Source organism: Giraffa tippelskirchi, chromosome 4 (genome assembly GCF_054371585.1).
Source record: "Giraffa tippelskirchi isolate mGirTip1 chromosome 4, T2T-mGirTip1v1.2.pri, whole genome shotgun sequence".
Lineage (NCBI taxonomy): Eukaryota > Metazoa > Chordata > Mammalia > Artiodactyla > Giraffidae > Giraffa > Giraffa tippelskirchi.
The window spans coordinates 9027912-9054283 of record NC_137278.1 but is presented as its reverse complement, the minus strand read 5'-3'; the positions used below and the strand labels follow the sequence as shown (position 1 = coordinate 9054283).

At 46.4% G+C, this 26372-nt stretch overlaps 1 protein-coding gene across 21 annotated transcripts in view; it reads left to right on the top strand.

The window, feature by feature from the left end:
- Positions 1–26372, top strand: part of RALGPS1 (Ral GEF with PH domain and SH3 binding motif 1) — a 295428-nt gene that overhangs the window by 105734 nt on the left and 163322 nt on the right. For 12 of the 21 annotated variants that reach the window (XM_081587230.1, XM_081587226.1, XM_081587219.1 and 9 more), the window contains exons 7-8: positions 10478–10567; positions 13276–13368. In XM_081587230.1, coding sequence (XP_081443356.1) covers positions 10478–10567; positions 13276–13368 — 183 coding nt within the window. Of the gene's footprint in view, positions 1–10477; positions 10568–13275; positions 13369–14313; positions 14368–26372 lie in introns of all 21 variants that reach the window. The other 9 variants (XM_081587210.1, XM_081587223.1, XM_081587222.1 and 6 more) reach the window with 2 other exon arrangements.

Below are 26372 nucleotides of genomic sequence, written 5' to 3'. Positions count from 1 at the left end.
GGAAAGATCCAGCATGAAGATGCAGGTATTGAATCAGATGCATCCGAAGCACAGGGGTGGATGAGATCACCCTGGGAGCAACAGAAGTCCCCATGAGAGCGGGAAGGGCAGAGGAGAGGGGGCTGAGAATGAGCAGCCCGGGGATGAGAAGATCACCCGGAAAGGGTGGTGTTTGGAAATCAGGATCTCAAGGATACGAGAATGCTACAGAATGGGTCAGTTAAAAGGACTGGAAAGAAAGTCTTAGCAGCACAGCGGTGGTGAGCTCAGCAGGAGCTGTTTTGTGGGGATGTGAAATAGAAGCTGGGCTGTAGCAGGCTGAGCCGTAGGAGGTGTGATGGAATGGAGAGAGCAGATGTAGGCGATGCTCCCAACAAGAAAGATGAGGAGTGGCTGGAGGGGCTGAAGACATTCAGGGAGGTGGTAATAGTCCTTTTTTCTTTTCAGTGGAAAGAGCCTTGGGGATGTTCTTATTTTGAATGGAAGGAGCCAGCAGACCAGGAAAAATTAAAGATGAGAAGAGAGAGGGTATACATAATGAAGTGAAGTTCCAGCAAAGGTGGGAGAGGCTGGGACCTGGGCCCTCTGTGCTGTAAAAGACGAGTCTGCAGAAAGGAAAGATGCAGACACAGGTCTGCTTGTAGGTGTGGTGCAAGGTTCGTGGCTCCTCTTTCCTCCAAGGAATTGTAGGTGAAGCTGGGGACACAGCAGGGAAGCTTGAGGGGGTTGGGGAAAGCTTGAAAAAGCCACTCCAGGGAAAAGAGAAAACTGCCCCTGGGAATCTAGAAAGACTCAAGGGTAGAGCCAGTGGACCAGATGAAATAGAGATTGTGGCTTTTAAAGTGGCCCCAGGGAATGAGGGTGGATGGTTTTTTTCTAGTTGCACTTTGCAGCAAAAAGAAAGGGGCACAGGAAGGTAAGTGGTGGATCCATCCACAATTAGCAAAGCGGATTCTTTTTGAAGGACCACAGGACAAGGGACTGAAGTGACAAATGATAGAGGATCTGTCTGCTTTTAAGAAGGGAAGGGTTGCCAGGGACTCCAGAGTCTGGCAGGAGGGAAGGGTGGGCACAGGGGTGGGGGTGGACTCAAGGAGAAAGTAAGGGCTAGAAGGTTTAAAGGTTATGGCCCGAGACTGAAACTTTAGGTCTCTGATGCAGGGCAGTCCTGGGTAATTAGGAGAGGGAGGTGACTGGAGTGGTGGGTGGTAATAGTTGCTGAAATGATAACGTGACCTTGAGGCCATAGTCTCAAGGTGATGGTCTCAAGTGATGTCGAAGTTGCCCAAAGAATAAGGCAGGGTTTGCTGTGGAGAGGAAGGCGGTGGTCCAGATGCTGATCTACCTGCTATCTCTAAAGTTTTACTTTTGCAGACTCTGAAAAAAATGGAACGCATATATATGTAGCCTTTTCAGACTGTCTTTTCACTTAGCCACATGCAGTTAAGATTCATCCATGTATTTTTATGGCTTGATGGCTTTTTTTTTTTTAAGTGAGTACTATTCAGTGTTTGGATTTACCAGTTTGTCTGTCCATTCATTTATCAAAGGACTCCCAGTTTTTGATAATTATGAATAAAACTGCTATAAACATTTGCATGCTGTTTTTTTGGTGTGTGGACATAAGACCTCAAATAAACTGGGTAAATACCTATGAGTACAGTTATTGGATCGTGTCTGTACCATGTCACATTCCCACCAGCAATGAATGAAAGCTTGTGTTGCGTCATATTCTTGCCAGTAATTGGTATTGTCTTTTTTTTAAAAAATTTAAATTAAAAGTTTAAACTAGAATGGCTCAGTTCTAATAGCTGTGTGATAATCCCACTTTCCTATGCTTTATCCATCCACTCCTAGACAGTTATGTCTGGACCTCAGTGCCCCATGTGAAGACTGGGGTATAGAGTGTCTGTCACACAGGGTTGTCACAGTGATCAGCAGGTCGGAGGGTGAGGGAAAGAAAGCATGTTATACAAGGATCAGAGGAAGGATCTAGGAATGTGAAGACTTGGGGAGGAGGTAATTAAGGTTTTCAAGTAATTGAGGGATTCTTATGGGGAAATGGACTGAACAGAACCTGTGAGGCCTGATCAGTAAGTGCAGGGAGCAGGGGATAGAAGTGGGCGGGTAGTTGCTTTCTCCTGATACAGGGTGGTTCCCTGCCCATGGAGGCTCAGGCAGAGACCAGACAGTGTCTTATTGCAGCGCCAGGAGAACAGCATCCAGTGGTGGGGACAGGGAGAGGCTGGGACCTCTGCTTTCCCATCTTACTCCAGGTTTCTAAGGAAACCATGAGTGGGCTTATTGAGAAATCTGTAGCAAAAGTCACTTTCTCGTAAGAAAAGATAGCATTCTAAAACCTGGATTTTTCTTCACTTTATGCTTTGATTGTTTTCATTTGTGGTTGATTAGCTAAAAGCTCTTTGTGTTCATAACTGTTCAGCTTTATTCATTTCTAATACTGTTGTGAAAGTTCCCCGGGGATATCTTAGTCCCTAGTGCCTTAACTCCAGTGCTAGCTCTACCAGCAAAACAGTAATCGTGATCGTAATAGCTTATGTGTTTTACAAGCTTACTAGCACCACGACCAAGAGGCATTTATTCCATGTGTGCCTGACTGATTCAGCAGTTGAAAATGAATTCATGTAATTCACTGCATTAACAGACTAAAGAAGAAAAAGCATAACGCCTTATCAGTTGACTCAAAAAGAAACATTTGACAAAATTCAGCATGCACTCATAATACAAAGAGACTCTCAGCAAATTAGGAATAGAGTGGCAACTTCCTCAACTTGATAAAAGACATCTACGGAAAATCCTGCAGCTGACATCATACTTAACGTTAAGACACTTGATGCTTTCCCTTTAAGATTGGACGTGCTCTCTCACCACTTCCATTTAACATCGAACTGGAAGTCCTTGCTAGTGCAGTAAGACAAGGGAATAAAAGGACTGAAAAGGAAGAACTAAAACTGTCTTTATTCAAAGATGACATGATTAGGACTTCCCTGGAGGTCCAGTGGTAAAGAACCCATCTTGCAATGCAGGGTACCCTGGTCAGGGAACTAAAATCCCACATGCCTTGGAGCACCTAAGCCCACATACTGCAACTTCTGAGCCATTGTACCACAGTGGAAGATCTGTGCTGCAACTAAGACCCCACACAACCAAAATAAGTAAGTAAATATATTTTTAAAAGGATGACATGATTATCTATGCAGAAAATCTCAAAGACATCTATTTTCAAAACTTCTGGACCTAATAAGTGAGTATACCAAGGATTCGGGGCACAAGATCAATATAAAAGCTTTTCTGTATACCAGCAATGACAAATTGGAATTTGAAATTAAAAATCAATACCACCATTTACAGTAGTGTGTGTGCGCACACACACACACACACACACACACACAAGGAATACTTAGATATAACTCTAACAAAGTATGTATAGGTTCTATATGTGAAAAACTACAAAATCCTGATGAAAGAAGTCAAAGTAGATTGAAATAGATATTCTGTCTTCATATATTAGAAGACATATTATTACGATGTCAGTTTGTTCCAGCTTGATCTGTAGACTCAATTCAACTCCAGTCAAAATCCCAGCAAGCTGGGCTTCCCTGGTGGCTCAGTGCTTAAGAATCTGCCTGCCAACACAGGAGACACAGCTTTGATCCCTGATCCGGGAAGATCCCACAGGCCATGGAACAACTAAGCCCATGCGCTACAACTATTGAGCCTGTGCTCTGAAGCCCGGGAGCCACGAGTACTGAGCCTGCATGCCTTAGAGACGGTGCTTTGCAATGAGAGAGGCCCCCACAGAAGAAGCCCACGCACCGCAACTAGAGAGTAGCCGCTGCTCTCCACAACTAGAGAAAGGCTCAAGCAGCAAAAAGACCCAGCACAGCCAGCAGTAAATAAATAAATAAACTTATTAAAAAAAAAATCCCAGCAAGCTATGTCATGTGCTGTGTGCTATGCTCAGTTGCTTCAGTCGTGTCCGACTCTGTGACCCCATGGACTGTAGCCCACCAGGTTTCTCTGTCCACAGTATTCTCCAGGCAAGAATCCTGGAGTGGGTTGCCATGCCTTCCTCCAGGGGATCTTCCCAACCCAGGGATTGAACCCGTGTCTCCTGAGACTATTTCATAAATATCAACAAGCTGATTCTAACGTTTATATGGAAAGGCTAAAGCCTTAGAATAACCAGAAAAAGAACAAAGTTGGAGGACTCACTCTGCTTGATTTCAGGACTGATTGTAAAGCTATGGTAATTGAGACAGTATGGTACTGGCAAAAGAATACATATGTAGGTTGATAGAATAGAGAGCCCATAAGTACACCCAGACAAATATAGGCAACTAACCTTTGACAGATGCATGAGGGCAGTTAGTGGAGAAAGGGTAATTTCTTCGACAAACAGTACTGAAACAGTTGGAAGTATTTTTGTGTGTGTGAAAAAATGAACCTGCAAGACTTTAGGCCTTCCATAAAAATTAACTCAAAATTGACCATAAACCTAAATGTAAAACACAGAACTATAAAACTTTTAGGAGAAAACATAGAAGAAAATCCACATGACTGTTGGTGATGAGTTATTAGATACAACATCAAAGCACAGTCCATGAAAGAAAAGAATTGGTAAGTTGGGCTTTATTACAATTAAAATCTTATATTTTGCAAAAGACACTGTTAGGAAAATTAAAAGACAAAGCACAGCCTGGGAAAAATATTCGTGAAACACATATCTGATAAGACTTGAATCCAAAATATATTCTTAAAACTCAACAATAAGAAAGCAACCCAAGTAAAAAATGGGTCAAACATCTGAATAAATACTTCACCAAAGAAAATATACCAAGGGCAAATAAACACATGAAAAGATGCTCAGCATTATTTGCTATTGGGAAAATGCAAAACACTACACCCTTTTAGAATGCCTAAAATAAAGAAGAAAAAAATCCTCCAAACCAAAAAAAAAAACCAAAAAACCTACACCAAACCTGACAATACTAATTCTTGGCAAGTATTTGGAGCAATATAAACTCACATTTGCTGCTGGTGGGAATGAAAAAATGGTACAGTCCAGCAATTGCATTCTTCGATATTTATCCAGTTTATTTGGAATCTTAAGTCTACCTATACACATACACACAGATACACACAGTTGTTTATAGCAGCTTTATTTGTAATGCTCAAATACTGAAAGTAACTAAGATGTCCTTCAGCAGGTAAAAGGATAGACAGATTGGTAAGTTCGTACAATGGAATAAATAGTATTCATTCCAAAAAAAAGAAAAGAATACACTCAGAAGCCATATGGAAGAATCTTAAATACACGTTAGAAGGTGAAAAAAGCCAGTCTGGGGAATTCCCTGGAGGTCCAGTGGTTAAGACTTTGTGCTTTCGTTGCCAAGGGCACAGGAACTAACATCTTGCAAGTAGCCTGATGTGGCCAAAAAAAAGAAAGAAAGAAAAAAGTCTGAGAGGGCAGCATAAATGTGATTACCTACCCCACTTTAAAAAAAAAGTTCGAGAAAATGTTGAAAAAAATTCTGCAAAAGGTAAAACTGTAGAGATGGTAAGCAGATCCGTGTTTGCCAGAGGCGTGAGCAGGCGAGAGGGTTGAGTAAGTGAAGAACAGGGGAATTTTTAGGATGGTGAAACTATCCTGTATGATACTGTATGTTGGATATACACCACTGTGCATTTGTGGAGACCCATAGAACTTTGCAACACTAAAAGTAAACCTTAGTATATGCAAATTTTAGAAAATTCATTGTGGAGATTGAGGGATCCTAGGATGGAATGTAGAACATAGCACATGAGCCAAACTGGATTATAAATGTATGAAACAACCCCCCTGAGAGGGGGAGGGGAAAAGGGGCACGCCTAAGAAACTCTGGAAATGAAGGGAGCCTGAGAGACTAAAGACGAAAGGACCTGTATGTGAGTCTTACACTCTAGTAAAGGTGTTTCCCAAGTGGGGATGGGCAACAATTCTGAAGCCATTATGCGTGAACACTGGAACTGAACAGTTAAGGAATTGGGTGGTAGATGGCGGGAACCAGGTTTCTCCCACCTACTGGCGTGGGAAGTTACAGGCAAGCAGGAAGAGAAGGCTAGAATGATCCATATGGTGATGGATTAGAGTTGGAGACATTAGTGTGAACTCATTTAGTTTAGTATAGATACAGATGGTTAGATATAGAAATGTTTATAGGTATGTGTATATACAAGAGTTAATGTGTGCACAGGCACACATACACACACACACACATTTCCTTGCTCTGCCATCTGAGAAGACCTAGAAACAGTGATATCTCAGTAGCTCAAGTGTATATGCTCTCAGATCTTGGTTTCTAATTCCATTATCTAATAAAAGGAGCCAAGGCTCCTTGGAGAAATGGCTGGTTTCAGACTGGGGCAGGAAAGGTACAGGATGAGCCTGTAGCATTTTAAAAAATTAGTTAATTAATTTTTGGCTGTTCTGGGTCTTTGTTGCTGCACTCTGGCTTTCTTTAGTTGCCATGAGTGGGGACTATTTTCTAGTTGTGGTACACAGGATTTGTTGCCCCGCAGCATGTGGGATCCTCCTGGACCAGGGATCAAACCCATGTCCCCTGCATTGGCAGGCAGATTCCTCACCCCTGGACCACCAGGGAAGTCCCGTAACATCTTGTAGTTGCAGAGAGTAAAAAAGTGCTCAAACAAACCAACCAACCAGTGCCGAGGGCATGTCGAAGCCAGCTCTAAGTAGCTGAAACTGAAATGGCTTTGAGTATGAAATAAAGAACATAGTTATGAAATACATAACATAGTATCATAACCCAAAAGTATAAAATAAATATTCATGAGTCCCTTTAAACAAATGGTGGAATAAGTAAATGGGGGAGACTAGACAAACCTCCTATGCAGAAGAATTCCAAATAATCCTTGTAGATAAACTGTCTCCTTCCTTCCATAATGACTTCCTTCCAAAGTGTGAGGTGATGGTGTTATTTATGCAACCTACTTCCTATTGATGGGCCTGTTCCTTTGCTTTATAAACAGTGCTTCGGCAAACTGGCATGCACATATCCCTTTACATTTCTATATTTTTGTAAGATAAATATTCTTGGGAGAATATAACTTTAACGGCTTGAGAGACATGTTCAAGTTGTTCTTCAAAATGGCCCTTTAAGTTTTATAACCTCCCTCCCAAACAGTGTATAAGAGCACCAGTTTCTCCACACTCTTGCACGCTGTATGACTCACAAAGGGGTAATGCATTCACTTTGATATAAAAGACCTTTTACTAGAGGACAGGTGTCCCAATAGAAAGGTGGCTGAAGGACCAGAGCACATAGTTCACAGGCAGATAGTACAAATGGCTGATAAATGTTTGCAACAAAAACCTGAGAAAAAAAGTGCAAAAAAAAAAAAAGGTAACTGAGGAGTCATGAAAGAAATGCAGAATACAAGCAGTAAGATGTTAGTTTGTCCGCTATGTTAGTAACGAAAAAAAAGAACCGTAATAACTGGTATTGCCTTGTGTAAGGGAACACAACTCTGCTCCAACTTTGATGGATCAACAAAATAAACCGTGTGGAGGCCAAGTTTTTTAATACATACTTCTGGAAAAAGGTACACATATTTTAATTCACCCCACCTTGAAAGAATTTATCCTCAGATCGTCATTAAAAATGTATAAAGATATATGTATAATTATGTTCACCACAGCGTTTGTCTATCACAACAAAAGAACTTGAAATAAGCTACCCAGCAGTACGAGGTTCCTTAGTGATGAGACATCCCTGAGATGAATCACTTGGCATCTACTAAAAAAGAAAGTCAATATTCTTTTCCTTCATTTATTTTAAATTTTTATAAATTTCACATATTTACTTATTTTTGGCTGTTTTCATTGCTGCACCCGGGCTTTCTCAGGTTGCAGTGAGCAGACTTCTCATTGTAGTGGCTTCTCTTGTTGTGGAGCACAGGCCGTAGGGCATGCTATCTTGGCAGTTGTGGTTCACGAGCTTAGTTGCCCATGGCATGTGGTATCTTCCCAGACCAGGGATCAAACCTGTGTCCTCTGCGTTGGCAGGTGAATTCTTAACCACTGGACCACCAGGGAAGTCCTTGATATTCTTATTTGCTTATAAAAATCCTTGTGATAGTATGATTAATATATACCAGTTTAATTGAAAAAGAGAAACAGATTCTATGACTAGAAGGACATACGTTCAAAGACATGGCATACATATATGTGTTCCAAGAAGTACATATATCACAGTGTTTATAACAGGGGGTCTGTATGTGAGAACGATCTTGCAAATGACTTCTGTCTTTTGTGCTTATCTCTGTTCCTTTGTTTTCTGCATTAAGCTTCTCTTAAATTTTGTAGTTAAAAAACATAATTATAACAGTTTAAAACTATGCTGATTCTCCCTTTGAAATGTCCTTCTCTTTCGCCTCTTCCCTCCATCTCCTTCATCATGGCCCTAGCTCAAACTTCCCGTCTCTCACTTAGACCCTCGTATCAGTTTCCTGATGGGTGTCCCTGCCCCAACAAAAGGGTCTAGGCTGTCATGCCTGTGCTCAGAAGCCTGTGGAACTCTCCCCATGCGGCATAGTGTCCCCTTGTTGCTCCTGACCCCGGCAGTCTGGCCCTCGCTTCCCTTCTAGCTTCTGCTTCCCTCCTACCCCCATCCCATGGGGCACCTGCAGCACCAGTCCTGTTGGCCCACTCAGCTCTCCCTGGTCTCTCTACCTGCTGAAGGTCTACCCATCTCTCAAGGTCGACCTCTAGGAAGCCTTCTTCTGTCATTGCCTTCCCCACACTCCAGTTTACTTGGTCTGAACTTCCTGATGGCCACAGCCACCAGCTGCCTCGTAACACAGTGACTTCTGGAGGATCCTGCCTCCTCCGGTCTCCTCTGTGTCAGGCAAGGGCAGACAGGTCTGGGACTCACAGTGCCTGGAGCGCACAGTAAGGGCTTTGTGAAAGTCTGCTGAACTGAACTGATCTAGAGTTGCCCCTGCACACCATGTGCTGCAGATCAGAGCCAGCTCTGCCATATTCTGTAATTAAATATGTGTGAATTTTTGGCACATAAGCATGTATGAAATTCTACATATGAACTATCACATTTGAGATTTATGTGGCATAAAAGTATGCATGTATTAAAATATAAGGTTTATGGGCATATCATTTAGTATCAAGAAAATCTTTCTTCCGTAACTGGCTAGTAAACATTTGAGTTTGAACTTAATTTTAGGCAGTTCCTTGGAAAAAATGATTCAATGGAAACCCAGGCATGTCCTGGAGGCAACCACAGATAATTACACAGAGAAAACTTTTCTATAATATTCCTGCTTAATATAAGAAACCAAATTTTGATTCTTGGTTAATCCTTTCTTGTTTTCTCACTGAAAAGTTAATAGTATTTCAGTAAAGAGAAGGCATGTGGTCGCAGCAGTAAACATGCTTTGTTAACTCTGGAGTATTCCTAACTATTTGATTCTTTGTACAATGTAGAGGTTTTAGATGCCTAGTGTTCCTTTTCATTCCATACATCCCCCACACTCTGCCCATCTCCCCTTTCTTTGCGGTGCTGTCATTGCTCTCTTGGCCATCTGGGTTTCACAAAAAAACTATTCTTATAGTCATGAAACGTAAACAGGAAAACAGACCACTGCCCAGTGTTTCTTGGCATGAAAGCCTCTCCTGTTTCATTGAGTCAACTAGACACTGGTGGATGACTTTCTTGTTCGTACCAGAGGATTCAGGGGCTCGGGGATGGTCAAGTGTGAATGATATTCTGAACCAAAAGTACCAGTATATCCTTTTGGCATATGCTGTCTGCAGAGAAATGTGTCCTTTAAACTGCATCACTTTATGGAACTTTGAGAGATGCTTTTCTATCACATAAATAATTGGGCAAACCTCTCCTGGAAAATTAAATTGGTTACGATTGTTTGTATACAACTGAGTCCTTCTTGCCTTGCGTCTGGCTGGAGATGTGGATCTCATGGATGGTACTGCCAGCATGCATATCCCTTTGCCTGCCATTTGTCCATTCGTCCATCCATCCAACCATCCATTCATCCAACCATCCATCCATCCATCCATTGTCACCTCCTGAGTAGGAATCCTGTCTGATTCATCTCAAAATTCCCTGCACCCCCTTCAGGGAGACCCATGTGTCATGGAGGCCCAGGAGGTCCCCTAGCCGAGGATGGACATACTTTCTGCTCTCAGCATTGCTGTGTGTGTTGGAGAGCTGGTGCTGACAACTGGGAACTGCCCCCCCACCCCCTGCAGGGTTGGGTGTCATAAAGAAACCCTGAACCTCCTCAGCCCTAGGGTGTGCTCTCCCCACCTCCTGGAAGTCCCACGGAAGTGGTAGGCAGGGCAACTTGGGTGGTCTGGCATTTAACAACATTTCTGGTGTGTGTGTGTGTCTGTGTGTGTCTGTATTTGACTCTCCAGGTCAGTTTTTGGGTTGTACGAGAAATTCTAACAGCACAGACTTTAAAAATAAGGGCAGAAATCCTGAGCCATTTTGTGAAAATAGCCAAGGTAAGCTGTTTTATTACTACTTCTTTCCTTCCTGTCCTGTCTTTTTTGTCTCAGAAATGTGTTTCCTTGGTACTTGGGGAGCTAGTTTGCTCTGGACCTGCGGGGCAGGGTTCAGGCCAGGGGCAGTGACCCGACTTCCCTAGCCAGAGACAGCTGCGGGAACAGCCTGGCCGCCCAGATGGCCTCCCAGCCCCTGTGTGCACACAGGCAAGTGCCCTCTGCCCTGTGATTTTGGCAGCCAACCATCCTTTATAAGCTGGCCTTTCACAGACTCTCCACGGGCCCCCAAAGGCTACCCCTGGGGTCTGTTCCCCCTCCTATTCAGATCCAGCCAGTGCTGGTGACTCTCAGTTAGCATCGGTGGTTGTGATACCATCATATCCTGCATATTTTGTCCCCAGTCAGCAGAGCTCACCCCACCCCATCCTGCGCTCGAGGCCTGGCCTGATGACCCTGCTGCCCCACTCCCACCTCCTGACCCTGCTCGGATGGGATCAGTCCTGGCCAGTGGCTGGGCACTAGGCTCACGTCTCCACCCCACCTTTCCCCTCCTCTTCCTTCATCTCTGCCAGCCCAGGCTGCGATCCCATGGGCCTTCCTGGACCACTCTCAGCTCTTACATGGTCTGCAAACTCCTCTGAGTCCACCGTCCCTGACCACAGGGCTCGCCTGCCTCAGCAGAGCACGGTTCTGTGTGGCTTACTGCCTGCTTCCTGTGTGTGCCTGTTGTCTTCCCAGGCGAGTCCTAGGCTAGCTCACCTATAGTTCAGCCCCTCTCTGGCCAGGACCCATAGCGGCTGCTGTACAGAAATGATTGCATTTGACGCTCACATTATTATCATCCCATTTCCAGAGGAGGAAGGGGAGGCTTAAAGAGGTGGGTGTCCACGCCCAGGGCCTACAGTGAGTCAGTCGGAGCATGTCTCTGTCCCTTACAGCAAGTGCATCCGGCTGTAAGTATGCAGGGGCACAGGCACTTTTACATCCTGTGTGTTCTGAAGTACCTGGAACTGTGTGGGGCTTAGTGGTACTTGTTGCTGTTGATGAGTTCTTGCTGGGCCATGAGAGAAAGCGGGATGGAGTTCCAGCCTACCTGGTGCTTTCAGTTTGGAAGTTTACAGTCCCCACCTGAGGGGCCTGCAATGATTCCTCCTTAAGCTCTGCCATTTCCCAATGGCGGACCATCATGCTGACGCTGTGTGCCCCAGCTGTATCTTGTGTGAGCCCCTCCTTTCTCTGGGCCTTGGTTTTCCATCTATAAAATGGAAGGAGTGGATTAGATAATCTCCCAGAGGACCTTCGGCTCTAAAAGGAATCCTGTGACAAGCACAGCAATTCAGATACAAAGGACGAAATTTGGCTCCCTCAGAGGATCTATTATTACCCACAGGAAGCAGTTAGGGAGTGTTACAGATGTGTGAAATGCAGCAGTCACTAGTGTGGTAAGGGAGAAACCCCCTGGGAGGAACAGCTGTGAGGACTAGGCATAGTCCTCCTCACGTATTTGCTCATTTACTGGGCCCTGCTCTGTGCTGTACTAGGTCTGAGGGCTGTGATGGCAGATCCCACTTCACCCCTGCTCTCAGGGAACACACGGTCCCGGGTGAGAGAGAGGCAGGTGAGAGCGGAATCTAGTCCAGGGCGCTGAGGAGACTCACAGGCCGCTGTGGGAACACACAGGTGGGGGGTTTCTACCTCTTAGACTTGGGAGCATGGTCAGGAGAGACATACTAGAGGGAGCGGCACCAGAGCTTGGAAGCACCCACGACAAGTGATGAGGAAGGGCTTAGGGTTGGGGCCAGTCTTCCTGACGGATAACGGGCAGCCCACACTGTACTGCATGCTGTTCCCAATGCCAGGTCATGGTCGAGCAGGTTACATGCACGGCCCATGCAGCGGAGGCTCTGTGATTACCTTCCTCATTTTAAGTCTGAAGACGTGGAGGCTCAGAAGGCTTAGGTAACTTGCCAAAGGGCACATCTGTAGTGGGAACCGGAGTTGGCACCAGACTTCTCGGTCCCACGGAGCCAGCCGGCTACACAGCCTTCACTGACTCCTGAGAGTGAGAAGGGGGAACCTGGGTCCTGATAGCAGGTTTTCCCCAGCGTAAAACCGAGAGCAGAGCAATTACATTTTTCTGCGCTTACCCTCACTCTCATGGTGAGGAACTTGTCTGAGATGGAATTAAATCCAAATGTTCTCACTCATTTGGGGTCTGATTCAGGGGAGCGTGGTCCAGTGTCTGGGAAGCCAGAGTGCTGTGTTCCCAGCAGATTGATAACGTCTTTCCTCAGCCTCCCTCGTGCCGTGTGTGAGGGTGATCACAGAAGACCCACACTGATATTGTTGGCACAGCGGGGGTTTCAGTTTACAGAAGCCTGCTGGGACAGTTGAGATTCATCTAAAAAAAGGAACAGAAAGGACACTCTCAAACATCATCCCGGGCCACATTTCTGTCTAGCAGCCAGACTAGTCAGCTTATGCAATTTGCCACATGTTTCAGATGCACACTCACCTTTTGACAATTCGAAAGAAAAAGAGCATATGGTTTCTATGAACTTCCTAGAACTATATTTTCTACATGAGATATTTTTAAGTGTAATTGAATTTCATAAATATGACAGCATTTGGTAATACTTCAGCATGTTTTTGTTCTGTTGTTTATAGCAGCAAAATAATCAATTCCATATCTTTTTTTTACCCCCCAGAAACTTCTAGAACTCAACAACCTTCATTCTCTCATGTCTGTGGTGTCAGCATTGCAGAGCGCACCCATCTTCAGGCTGACGAAAACCTGGGCTGTAAGTTAATCTCCCTAAGACTGTTCCTCCCGTCTGGGCTGTCATTTCTTGGGTGAGGTTCTCCATTCCTGAGGCCCAGAAGCCTTTCTCAGTCTGCCGTTTGCCACTAACACAGGATGACTGTGGGTTAATTGTGTCCCCTGGCCACACTCTCCCCTTCAGTGACCTCGACCCCATTCTGGGACAAGGAAGCTGAGAGGATGCCGGTTTGGCTGGGATCAGAAGGGCCCCTAGAGTGGACCCTCCTGGACCTGACAGCATTACGTATGACGGTGGGGTCAGTGGCCTGATGTTTGCTCCCCTGGCCCCAAACTGCCCTGAGGAAGTCCTCCAGGCTGATGGTTTGCAATTGCCCCGGGGCTGCTGACCATACATCTGAAGAGTTTCTCTGGAGAAACCTGTGACCCTCATGTAGGGAAAAATGACTTTTTTTTTTCCCTGAAGGCCATGGATAATTTCAGCTCAGAGGTGGAGTCTGATCGTTATATAATTGAGTCTGTAGGAAAGTTTTCCTGCTGTAAAAATACTTTAAAAATATCTCAGGCCTCTTTATCCTCCCGAGCTTGGCTCCGTGCCTGACAGGGGGGAAGTCATGGCTCTCCACTTCTCATTAGCATTCACCTCCTGGCCCACCTGGTCTGGGGTCTCACCTCCTGGTCCTGGGTCTCACCTCCTAGTCTGGGGTCTCACCTCCTGGTCCAGGGTCTCTCTTGGCCGCACAGCCCCAGTCCTCTCAAGACCTATTTATGTCCCACAGAACTGAAGGAAAGTGTATGGAACCATCATCTGTGCCTCTGCAGCTCATTTCCGAACTTCTCTCTGCCAGCCTGTGGGGCTGGGCTCTGTTTCAGACTTGGCTGGTTCAGGGGCCTGTAAAATACTTAGGGATTATGTTGTAGGTGATCAGAAGCGAGCCTTGTTTCTTTAAATTGCAATTTTCCATAGATGAAGCCACAGCAAAGTGGAGCGAGAGATGTTAGCCCGGAATCAGAAAACCAGGTCTGTGTTCAGGCACCATCTGTGCCGAGTGACTCCGTGGGACTCGTCTCCTTGTGTCTACTCAGAGAGCTTGGCCTGAATCTGTGGTGTTCCATCAGTGCTTTGGGGAGCCCAGGGGCTCCTTGGAGCTGCCTCGGGGGCATCAGGGCCTGGGGCAGAGGCGGGAGGGCGTCCAGCAGACTGCCTGGGCACGATTCTTGCCAGAGTGGCTCGGCTGTATCAGTTTTATGTCCTGGGCTTCTGGGTGAACTTGAGTTGAGCAATGGCTTTGGAGGTCAGAAGCAAGTTTGGAAGCCACTGGTCTCTGTGGTTGCTGCCAGCCCTGTGATTTCCCCGAGTGCATCTGAGCCCTGAGACTTTTTTCAGAAGTTGCTTGGAGATTCCTTCTCAAATGAATTTTCCATCATTTAGATGCTGCTATTGTTTCTTGGACTGCTGGGAGCTATGTGTGAGCCTGGAAGAAGGAATGATGATTCTCATGGTGCACAGAGCTTACTTTCAGTAACACGGGGACTCTTGGTGACCCCTGTAAGGGGCACAGTCAGTGAGGGCAGCAGGGGTTCAGCGCACGAGGGACCAGGGTGGCTCAGGGTCCGGCACAGAGATGCCACCCAGTCATGGATGGGCAGGGCCCATCCATGGAGCTTTGGCCAGTGTTCTCCCCAGGGTGCCTTGCCCTGCCCTGGATGGTGGGGCAGCATCAGGCCAGAGCAGCACCCAGGACTGCTCCCTGTGGCTCGACAGAGCCCTGCGCCACGGTGGCCAGTCATCACAGCTATGTATGAAAACAAATCTCCCACCACTCCCCAGGGAGCCGGGAATGAAATATCCACCCAGGACCCATTTGAAAGCCTGAGCTTCCTCACCTAACTCCCTTCCAGGCCACAGGGGTCAGCTGTTCTTCCTTACAGATCTGCCAGGCGCTGCCCTGACAGCTTTCCCTGTATTAACTCATTTCCTCTTGACAGCTCCCTATCGAGGCCGGCACTGTTGTCAGTGTTCTCAGTTACAGATGAGGAGACAGAGGCACAGGATGGTGGGAGGACAGGCAGGGTTTCCCGGCCCGGAGGCAGAGCAGAAACCAAACTCAACAGTCTGTTCCAGAGTCTCCATGCTTTACCACCACACCCCACGGAGCTCAGCAAGAAAGACAGCACCCACGGCCTCTTGGCACTCAGAACAAGAGAGGGATCCTGTTTTCTTGTCCCCTTCGTCTGCAGTGCTCCGATAGGAACCTGGAAGATGAGATGAGCAGACTCTCGGTGCTGCCCCAGGCCGTGGAGCCTCTGTTCTGGCTGCGGCTGCTACTGGCCGGGCCGCTGGCCTCTGGGGTTCATCCTTCTTTTGCCATTCATTTCTGGTAATGAGATTAGCTCAGGAAATGTTGCCAGGAAAGAGCTGTTTTCCTTCTCCCTGCTTGTCCCTTCATCTGGGGAAGGGAAGTCAGAGGGCTCCAGGGAGGGGACACAACGCCAGCGAGCCAGGGAGCTGCAGCAGGCCTTGAAGGCCGCCTTTTGGTCACTTATTCCTTGGTTAGTCCGTGGCTTCTGCTGCTCACACCCCTCTCAGTCCCTGGGATTGGCCTTGACTTTGACCTCTCAGTGGGCATCTAGCTGGTGGGAACTAGGGACAGGCCAGGAAGCTGAGTTTGTGTGTCACTAAAGGACAGGGACCCAGGGCAACAACAGCTGTTATTTTTCTGAGAAATCTCCCCGTGGCTTCCTAAGGACTGAGGACCAGGACTGTTTACTTGGTTACGGAGGGCTGCTTACCAGGGTAAAGAAGGGGGAGATGCAGCTTCCTAGGAGATAAATATAGCAGCCACCAGCAGTTGTGTCGGAGAGAGAGGAGTTGATACACACAGTGTTGATCACAGCACTACGTCTCCAAGGCCACGTGTGGGGAGCTGTTGGCTCTGGGCAAACCTGCAGTTCAGCCTGTGCTTCAGACCATTCTCTCCCCTTTCGCCCACATGTCCTGTTAGTCCGAGGACAGTGGCTGGTGCAGGCCATTTGGGAAATGGGCCAAATGAGCCATCTTTCTCCTTCTTCCACATCTACCCCCAGCCCAGTGGTGTTGACGATGCCACAGTATTCCTGATGCTCTCTCCACCTGTTGGGATGGAGAACACGGGGTGTCTGCTCTGCAGTGCTGCTCACAGGCCAGCCTCCCTCTTTGACTGCCTTCTTGGTGAAGTCAAATATTTGCTCTGTATCCCCAGTGCCCAGCTGAGTTTACAGCGGTCGTTTGACTTCTATGCATTTGTTGTGTTCAATTGTGTCCTTCTTTTGCTACGTCTTTTCCTGCTAATGAGATTAGCTATTGAAATGCTGCCCTGAAACTGCTGTTTCCCTTCCCTGCACCTGTCCTTTGATATGGGACTGGTGAGAACTCATGGGCCCACAGGGAAGGGGGAGCAGGCACACCAGCTGTAGGAGCCCCAAGGTCAGCGCTTTAATAGGCTTCATTGTGCAGAGACGGAAGCTGAGGCTTCCTGTGACCTGCTCAAGATCACGGAGCTGGTGAGTGCCAGAGTCGACACAGCGTAGCTCTGCCTCGCTGGACACATCGTCCACGTCCTTGTCTGTTTACTGGATGACCTGTCTGTGATGGAACCCGATGTTGGAATCAGGCTGGGCACAGGGCAAGGAAGAGTGGGCACCCACGCTGCCTGGGAAGTGGGGCTAGAGATGTGAGACTGGCACACTGGCCCCGCGGGACAGGGTGTGACCAGCTCCCTGAGTGCTGTCCCTGGGGTTGCCCTGAAACCCTGGCTATCTGCGAAACCTGGGTGGAAGGGGGTCACAGGTGTGAGGAGAAACCTGCCACTTGATTTCCCCACGGACGGCCTTCAGTGAGGGCCAGCTGGTCATTACTGGGTGGGCAGGGCAGCCTGTCGGCCTGGCTGCTGAGTACCAGTGGCTTGGTGATCTGTGACAAGACAGGCTGACCTTGAGCGCAGGCCCACATGTAGTAGGCCCTTCATAAATGGTGGTCAGTTGTGGAAACGGGGAGGGAGTCACCTTCTGCTGGCCTGGAAAATTGCAGACAGGGTCTGATTTATCCCAGTGCTGGGCCCACTTTGGAATATCGGCTACCTCAAAGCCCCGAGACCTAAGCAAGAAGTCCTATCAACCAGCTCTGATTTCCTGAGCACACGTACCCTGTGGCTCTTATTCGTTTCTACAAATCAAGTATTTATCAAACTCCCCCTTGCCCCCTCCATGCCAGGCCCTTAGGCTATGGTCAAAGCCCATGTCTCATGGGCTTTTATGTTATCCAAGGGAGACACTGCATTTTTGAGGGAGATTAAACACATGCCTAGTCTAGCTGGTGTGGGAAGTGATCAATAAATGTGTGTTGGATGTATGAAGTAATGAACCAAGAGCTGTCAGATGGGAATAAAAGTGATGCTAAAGACCCAAAGAGGAGGATTGGTAGGAATCAACTGAGTGTTCAGGGAATGCCTCTCTCAGACCTGAGTGACAAGAGGGAGCCAGCCATGCCAAGATGTGGGCACGGCCAGTGCAGAGATCGTGGTGGAAGAAACTGCATAGCCAGTGTGGCCAGAGCACAGTGGCCCTGGGGGACACTGTGAGGATGCTGTGGGCGGGCTGCGGGGCCACTGGGGAGGGGCTCAGCCCGAAGAGAAGTTCAAACAGGAGACAGACATGATCTGGTTCACAGTTGCTTTTTGTGTTTTGTTTTTTAAAATTAATGTTTCAACTCTGTAGCTTCCCAGGTGACACTAGTGGTAAAGAACCCACCTGTCGATGCAGGAGATGGTTAAGAGACTCGGGTTCTAGTCCTGGGTCAGGAAGATCCCCTGGAGGAAGGCATGGCAACCCACTCCAGTGTTCTTGCCCGGAGAATTCCATGGAGAGAGGACCCTGGTGGGCTACAGTCCATAGGGTTGCAGAGAGTTGGACATGACTGAAGTGATTGAGCATGCGTGTACTCTGTGAAAAGCAAATTGCAGAGGAGGTGGAGGGGGGAAAGAGTGGAAATGAGGCAGGGATAGGGGGTTAGGGCAGAATCCAGGAGTGAGCCAATGCTGGCTAAATTGGGGTGGTGGCAGTGCACGAGAGAAAAGGGAACTGAGAGGGAAAGCATTCTGAAGACAGCGGTGGCAGGATTTGTAAAGGATGGGATGTCAGAGATGAAAAAAGGAGGGGCCTGGAGGGCGGTTCCTAGGTTTGAAGCCTGAGCAGCTGGGAACTCAGGTCTAGGGCTAGAGAGAGGTTGGGATGAGTGCAAGGAGGCAGCCACCACTGGGGCACGGAAGAGAAGATAGATGGGGCTCTTCAAGCCAGGGAGACCCCATGGGACAGGGGTCTGTCTAGGGGACAGGGAAGCCTGGTGTGCTGCAGTTCATGGGGTCGCAAAGAGTTGGAGACGACTGAGCAACTGAACAACAGCAACAACAGCTGGGACGAGGGTGAGACCTTTTCTCAGATCCGGGTGGTCCCAAGAGGAGCTGGACTGACACAGGAGAGACCTGGGGGTATGGAATTCCCGGAGTATGGGTGAGTCACTCTAATTCCAGTCACGTACTACACTCTGCTTGCTGTATACATGTTCCTATCGTGATTCGTTCTTTCCTACTGAATTGATCCAGAGAGTCTGACCCATCTGCAGCAGCAAAGTGAAAACTGAAGAACTTGGCCGGGAGGAAGTCACAGCCGAGGGGTCAGGAGGCCTGGTCTGCAGGGCGGTGGCCTGGAGGGGACCTGCCTGGGAGCAGGACTCTCACTTCAGGCATCTGGGGGCACAGGGTCATTGAGCAGGTATCCCAGGAAGGCAGATGGGTGGTGGCGTTCGTGTATTTCAGATTTTCATCTTTCATGCGGGAGGTGCCTCTCCCTTCTGATGGAGTGCCCCCTCTGATGCTGTGGAGGATGTCGTGATGGGCAGGGCTGTCTCAGGCTTTCCTGAGCCATGGCTCAGGTGGGAGGCGAGGTGGAGGAGGAGAGGACATCCTCTGATGACTCATCACCCATCCCTCCCCGCCTCTGCGCTCTCAGGAGTTCTGCCGATGTCTGCACCCTCATCTGCCTTCACTTTGCCACAACATCTGTCACCCCCTTCCCAAAACATCTCTCTTCACGTGGCTTATTCCCTTCCCCACCCCCACCCCCTGCCACGTTCTGACAGCTGGCTCCTCCCTGACCACTTATGTCCCTCTTCCCCATGGGCTGTAAGTGTCCGGCAGGGCTCTGGCCCAGCTCTCACCTTTCCCGATCCGAGTCCTGTCCCGTGGGGTCTTCCCAGCTTGGAGAGCCCCATCCATCTTCTCCTCTGTGCCCCCGTGGAGGCTGCCTCCTCACACTCATCCCAGCCCCTCTCTCTAGCCCTAGACCCGCTTTCCCATGCCAGCTCCAGGAGCCCTCTTCTCACGTGTTTCTCTGACACCTCACCCCTGGTGTGTCTGAAATCAAAGTCTGGTTCCAGAAAGTGCTGGTTAGTTCCAGGAGGCTCTCTGAGCGGACCTAGTTGGACTTCAAGGCAATGTGGTAGACTGGGCAGATGAGCAGTAAGCCTCTTCCTCCCTCCCAATCACCTGCTCCAAATACACGCACAAATAAACCAAATTATAAACCAAGAAGCAATGCTGAGCCAGAAGCCAAGAAAGGGAAGTCACCATGTGCTAGAAATAGAGAATGCTCTCAGAGTCAGCACAGGGAGCAGAGTGCAGAAAACTTGCTGTATGGAGACCTTGCCAACTGTCAGGGGAAAAGGGTTCTAATGCCTGCTTATGGCGGGCTGGAACTCAGCTACTCACAGGAATCAGAGAGCCAGCAAGTGTCCCCCATTGGAAAATCTCTGGCCAGCGTGGGGGAGCCCCAGGGGAATACAGGTAGAAAAAGTCTCTATGAGAAAATGTCATCTCAGCCTGTACTTCAGGTAGGTAGCTCTTGGGTCTCAGCCCACATGACCAAGAAATGAGAGGTAGTGTCCTGTGGAGGTTAAGAGTTTAGACTCTTGAATCAGCCTCCCAGGCTCAACCAGCCTTGGACCTGCCTCTTATGGTGAGGGTTAAGTGAGTAAATATGTGAAAAAAAATGTTTCATAAAAGCTGCTGCTGGTGGTTTATTATTATTATTATTATTTTCAACTTTTCTTGACTGTCCTCAAATGGACTGGCAGAGACCACCATCCCTGTAAGCCAGGTCCTCTGATTGATTACCTGATAATGTCATCATCTTCTAGTGGTTCCCTTGCTTCTGGTCTCACTCTCTTTCTCATGCCGTTTGTTCATGGAGTGATTGTCCTACTACACAGCTCTGGTGTTTTCACTTCCCTGATTAAAGACAGTTTTTAGCATCCCCCCCATCCTTTGGGTGGGGGGTGGTCTCTACCCACCACTCCTCCAGAGCAGGATGCTCTGATGTAACCGTGTTTTTTTTTTTTTCTTAAGAAAGTATTCCAGCAATTTTATTGTATAATTAGTGAACAAGTTAACATGAAATTGCATGAGACTTCTTTTCTTTTTCTTGTTTTCTCCCCCTCTCCTGCCCCCCCACCCCAACCTCTGTCCCTTTTGGTAACCATGAATTTGTTTTCTGTGTCTGTGAGTCTCTGTTTTGGAAATAAATTCATTTGTATCAACTTTTTAGGTTCCAAATGTGAGGGATATCATATGATAATTGTCTTTCTCTGGCTGACTTGCTTCACTTAATGTGATAATCTCTAGGTTCATCCATGTTGCTGCAAATGGCATTATTTCATTCTTTTCCTGGCTGAGTAGCGTTCCATTGTACATATGTACCACATCTTCTTTGTCCATTCATCTGTTGACAAATTCTTAGGTCGCTTCCATGTCTTGGCGATTGTAGACAGTGCTGCTGTGAACATGGGGGTGTGGGCATCTTTTCAAATTAGAATTTTTCTGGGTATATGCCCAGGAGTGGGATTGATGGATCATAGGACAACTCTAGTTTTATTTTTTTAAGGAGTGTCCCTGTACTGTTCTCCATAGTGGCTGTACCAATTTACATTCCCACCAACAGTGTAGGAGGGTTCCCTTCTCTCCATACCCTCTCCAGCAAATTTATTATTTCTCTGCAAATTCATTATTTGTAGACTTTTTAATGATGACCATCCTGACTGGTTTGAGGTGATATCTCATTGTAGTTTGGTTTGCATTTCTCCAATAATTAGTGCTGTTGAGCATCTTTTCATGTGCTTGTTGGCCATCTGTATGTCCTCTTTGGAGAAATGTCTATTTAGGTTTTCTGTCCATTTTTTGATTGGGTTGTTCTTTTTTTTTTTTTTTTTTTTGGTATTAAGCTGTATGAGCTGTTTTTGTATTTTGGAAATTAATCGCTTGTTGGTCACATTGTTTGCAAACATTTTCTCCCAGTTCATAGGTTGTCTTTTTATTTTGTTTATGGTTTCCTGTGCTGTGCAGAAGCTTCAACTTCAATTAAGTCCCATTTGTTTATTTTTGTTTTCATTACTCTAGGAGATGGATCTAAAAATATTTGCTATGGTTTATGTCAAAGTGTGTTCCGCATATGTTTTCCTCTAGGAGTTTTATAGTATCTGGTCTTACATTTAGGTCTTTAACCCATTTTGAATTTATTTTTATATATAGTGTGAGAGAATGTTCTAATTTCATTCTCTTACATGTAGCTGTCCAGCTTTCCCACTACCACTTATTGAAGAGACTCTCTTTTCTCTTTTGTGTAGTCTTGCCTCATTTGTTGTAGATTAATTAATTGACCATAAGTGTGTGGATTTATTTCTGGGCTTTCTGTCCTGTTCTGTTGATATATATGTCTGTTTTGTGCCAGTACCACACTGTTTTGACTACTGTAGCCTTGAAGTATAGTCAACAGTCAGGGAGCATAATTCCTCCAGCTTTGGTCTTCTTTCTCAAAATTGTTTTGCCTATTTAGGGTCTTCTTTGCTTCCATACAAATTAAAAATTTTTTTGCTCTGGTTCTGTGAAAAATACCACTGGCAATTTGATAGATATTGCATTGAATCTTTAGATTGCCTTGGTAGTATGGTCATTTTAACAGTGTTGATTCTTCCAATCCAAAACATGGTATATCTTTCCATCTATTTGTATTATCTTCAGTGTCTTTAATCAGTGTCTTACAGTTTTCAGACTGCAGGTATTTTGCCTCTTTAGATGTATTTATTCCTAGGTATTTTATTCTTTTTGATGTATGTTGTAACCATTTTGATGTTCCTCTTTTTAATCCATCATTTTAACTTTCATTACACTACTTCTCCAATGAATATTCAGGACTGATTTCCTTTAGGATGGACTGGTTGGATCTCCTTGCAGTCCAAGGGACTCTCAAGAGTCTTCTCCAACACCACAGTTCAAAAGCATCAATTCTTTAGCACTCAGGTTTCTTTATAGTCCAACTCTCACATTCATACATGACTACAGCCTTGACTAGATGGACCTTTGTTGGCAAAGTAATATCTCTGCTTTTTAATATGCTGTCTAGGTTGGTCATAACTAGAAGAAAGCTGAGCGCCGAAGAATTGATGCTTTTGAACTGTGGTGTTGGAGAAGACTCTTGAGAGTCCCTTGGACTTCAAGGAGATCCAACCAGTCTATCCTAAAGGAGATCAGTCCTGGGTGTTCATTGGAAGGACTGACGTTGAAGCTGAAACTCCAATACTTTGGTCACCTGATGGGAAGAGCTGACTCACTGGAAAAGACCCTGATGCTGGGAAGGATTGGGGGCAGGAGGAGAAGGGGATGACAGAGGATGAGATGGTTGGATGGCATCACCGACTCCATGGACATGAGTTTGGGTAAACTCCAGGAGTTGGTGATGGACAGAGAGGCCTGGCATGCTGCGATTCATGGGAACGCAAAGAGTTGGACACGACTGAGTGACTGAACTGAACTGAACTAGGTTGGTCATAGCTTTTCTTCCAAGGAATAAGTGTCTTTTAATTTCATGGCTGCAGTCACCATCTGCAGTGATTTTGGAGCCCAAAAAAATAAAGTCTGTCACTGTTTCCACTGTTTCTCTTTCTATTTGCCATGAAGTGATGGGACCAGATGCCATGATCTTAGTTTTCTGAATGTTGAGCTTTAAGCCAACTTTTTCACTCTCCTCTTTCACTTTCATCAAGAGGCTCTTTAGTTCTTCACTTTCTGCCATAAGGGTGGTGTTACCTGCATATTCATTGGAAGGACTGATGTTGAAGCTGAAACTACAATACTTTGGCCACCTGATGTGAAGAACTGACTCATTTGAAAAGACTCCGATGCTGGGAAAAATTGAAGGCAGGAGGAGAAGGGGACGACAGAGGATGAGATGGTTGGATGGCATCACCGACTTAATGAGCATGAGTTTGAGTAAACTCGGGGAGTTGGTGATGGACAGGGAGGCCTGGCATGCTGCAGTCCATGGGGTCGCAAAGAGTCAGACACAACTGAGCGACTGAACTGAACTGAACTGAGCACTACTTCTCAGGTGGCGCCAGTGGTAAAGAATCTGCCTGCCAATGCAGGAGACAAAAGACCCAGGTTTGATCCCTGGGTTGGATAGTTCCCTGGAGGAGGAAATGTAAACCCACTCCAGTATTCTTGCCTGGAAAATCCCATGGACACAGGAACCTAGTGGACTCTAGTCCATGAGGTGGCAAAGAGTCGGACACAACAGAGCATGCACACTACTACACTACTTCTAGTTTTATCATAATGAATATTTTATCAGTTAAGTTTTAGCTGTCATTTGGATTTTTAACTCTAGGTTTCAGTGATCCCTCCGAATTAGGGAAGATACTGAGCTTAGGTGATAGAGGGTTTTTGGTGTGTTCCAGTGGGTGTTTCTCAGGATAGCTTACCTTTGGGAATGAGGCATTTGAGGGGAACCTTTGGATAGGGAGATTCTTGCAGGGTACAGAGGACATAATAGAAGCGTTTTGGCAATGACAGCAAATATCAAAAGTTTTCATACCTACTTCACACCTACTTCTTTGCCCTAAAAGACAAACCATAAACCTTTCAGCTGTGGCCAGTGGAGCATCTACTGCCACCAGCAACATAGCAACCCAGAGCCCCAGTCATGTGCGGAAGAGATGCAAGAGCTGACTAGAGGAATTTCCTGTTCAAACACGGCCACAATCAACTCATTCTTTCCCCTTTGATTAGTATTCAGCTGTTCATGCTTAGCTGCTTGTGATTTGCACTCTGTTGGCGAGTTGAGTTGAAAGATCCGGAAAAGGAGAATAAGCTGTCAAATTGGCCATCACATGTCCACAGTATCCAAAATGACCTAGTCAAAAGCATACTTTGCCAAATGGCGAGTTTCCATCTCTCTCTTACCTTCCCAGTCTTGTCCAAGGCAACACCTGCCTATAGTTCTGCCAAACTGCTGCTCCCTTGAGCATCGCTGTATGTTCCCACTGCCAGCCCACTGCTCATGCTTTCTTTGGCCTCTAGGGCCTCTCCAGCCTCATCTCTGCTGGTTGAAGCCCTGCGAGACTAGTTTCCAGGATCACCTTTCCCTAGTTCCTCCTTCCCATAATGGAGTTTGTTCTCTCCATGCAGAGCCCTCTCATAGTACTTCTGACCCTTCCTTGCCTTATCCAGCCCTTTCCATGGCTCAGCCACGCAGACCAGCTTTGGACCCAGGATGGACCCTTGGCAAACTTCCATTCAAGGACCAAGCTCATCCTCCTGGCTCTACTCTTGGGCTTTGTGGGAATGTCTCTTGGGGTTGCCATGAGCATAATTTTTTTAAAACTTAGAAAAATTACTGGAAACATGTGATTAAAGTTGATCTACAAGATTATACATTGTGTATTTATGTATGCATGTATATATGTGTATGTGCATATAAACTGTCAAAGAACTGTTTTTTTAAAAGATAAAATAATGACTCATACAAGTATAAAATGATTATTTGTCAAATATTTTATTTTAACTCATTAATTAGTGAGAGAATCAGTAAGATATTCAGTTCAGTTCAGTCACTCAGTCATGTCCGACTCTTTGCGACCCCATGGACTGCAGCACGCCAGGCTTCCCTGTCCATCACCAACTCCCGGAGTTTACTCAAACTCATGTCCATTGAGTCGGTGATGCCATCCAACCATCTCATCCTCTGTCATCCCGTTCTCCTCCCACCTTCAATCCTTCCCAGCATCAGGGTCTTTTCAAATGAGTCAGTTCTTCGCATCAGGTGGCCAAAGTATTGGAGTTTCAGCTTTAGCATCATTTCCAATGAATATTCAGGACTGATTTCCTTTAGGATGGACTGGTTGGGTCTCCTTGCAGTCCAAGGGACTCTCAAGAGTCTTCTCCAACACCACAGTTCAAAAGCATCACTTCTTCAGCACTCAGCTTTCCTTATAGTCCCAACTCTCACATCCATACATGACTACTGGAAAAACCATAGCTTTGACTAGACGGACCTTTGTTGGCAAAGTAATGTCTCTGCTTTTTAATATGCTATCTGGTTGGTCAAACTTTTCTTCCAGGGAGCAAAGTGAAAGTGAAAGTGAAAGTCACTCAGTCGTGTCCAACTCTTGGTGACCCCATGGACTATACAGTCCATGGAATTCTCTAGGCCAGAATACTGGAGTGGGTAGCCTTTCCCTTCTCCAGGGGATCTTCCCAAACCAGGGATCAAACCCAGGTCTTCCTCATTGCACGCGGATTCTTTACCAGCTGAGCCACAAAGCAAACATCTTTTAATTTCATGGCTGCAGTCACCATCCGCAGTGATTTTGGAGCCCCCAAAAATAAAGTCTGTCACTGTTTCCACTGTTTCCCCATCTATTTGCCATGAAGTGATGGGACCAGATGCCATGATCTTAGTTTTCTGAATGTTGAGTTTTAAGCCAACTTTATTTCAAGAGAACTGAGAATACTGCACTTTATGGTCAGGTGAAGAATGCCAAAATAATCTTTAAAAGGGATAGAAAATTAGTATTCCCAGGGTGTTGATCAGTGGGATTCTATTAGACATCAGTTGCCTTTATATGGACTGGAATTATTTGCATATACATTTTCTACAGGT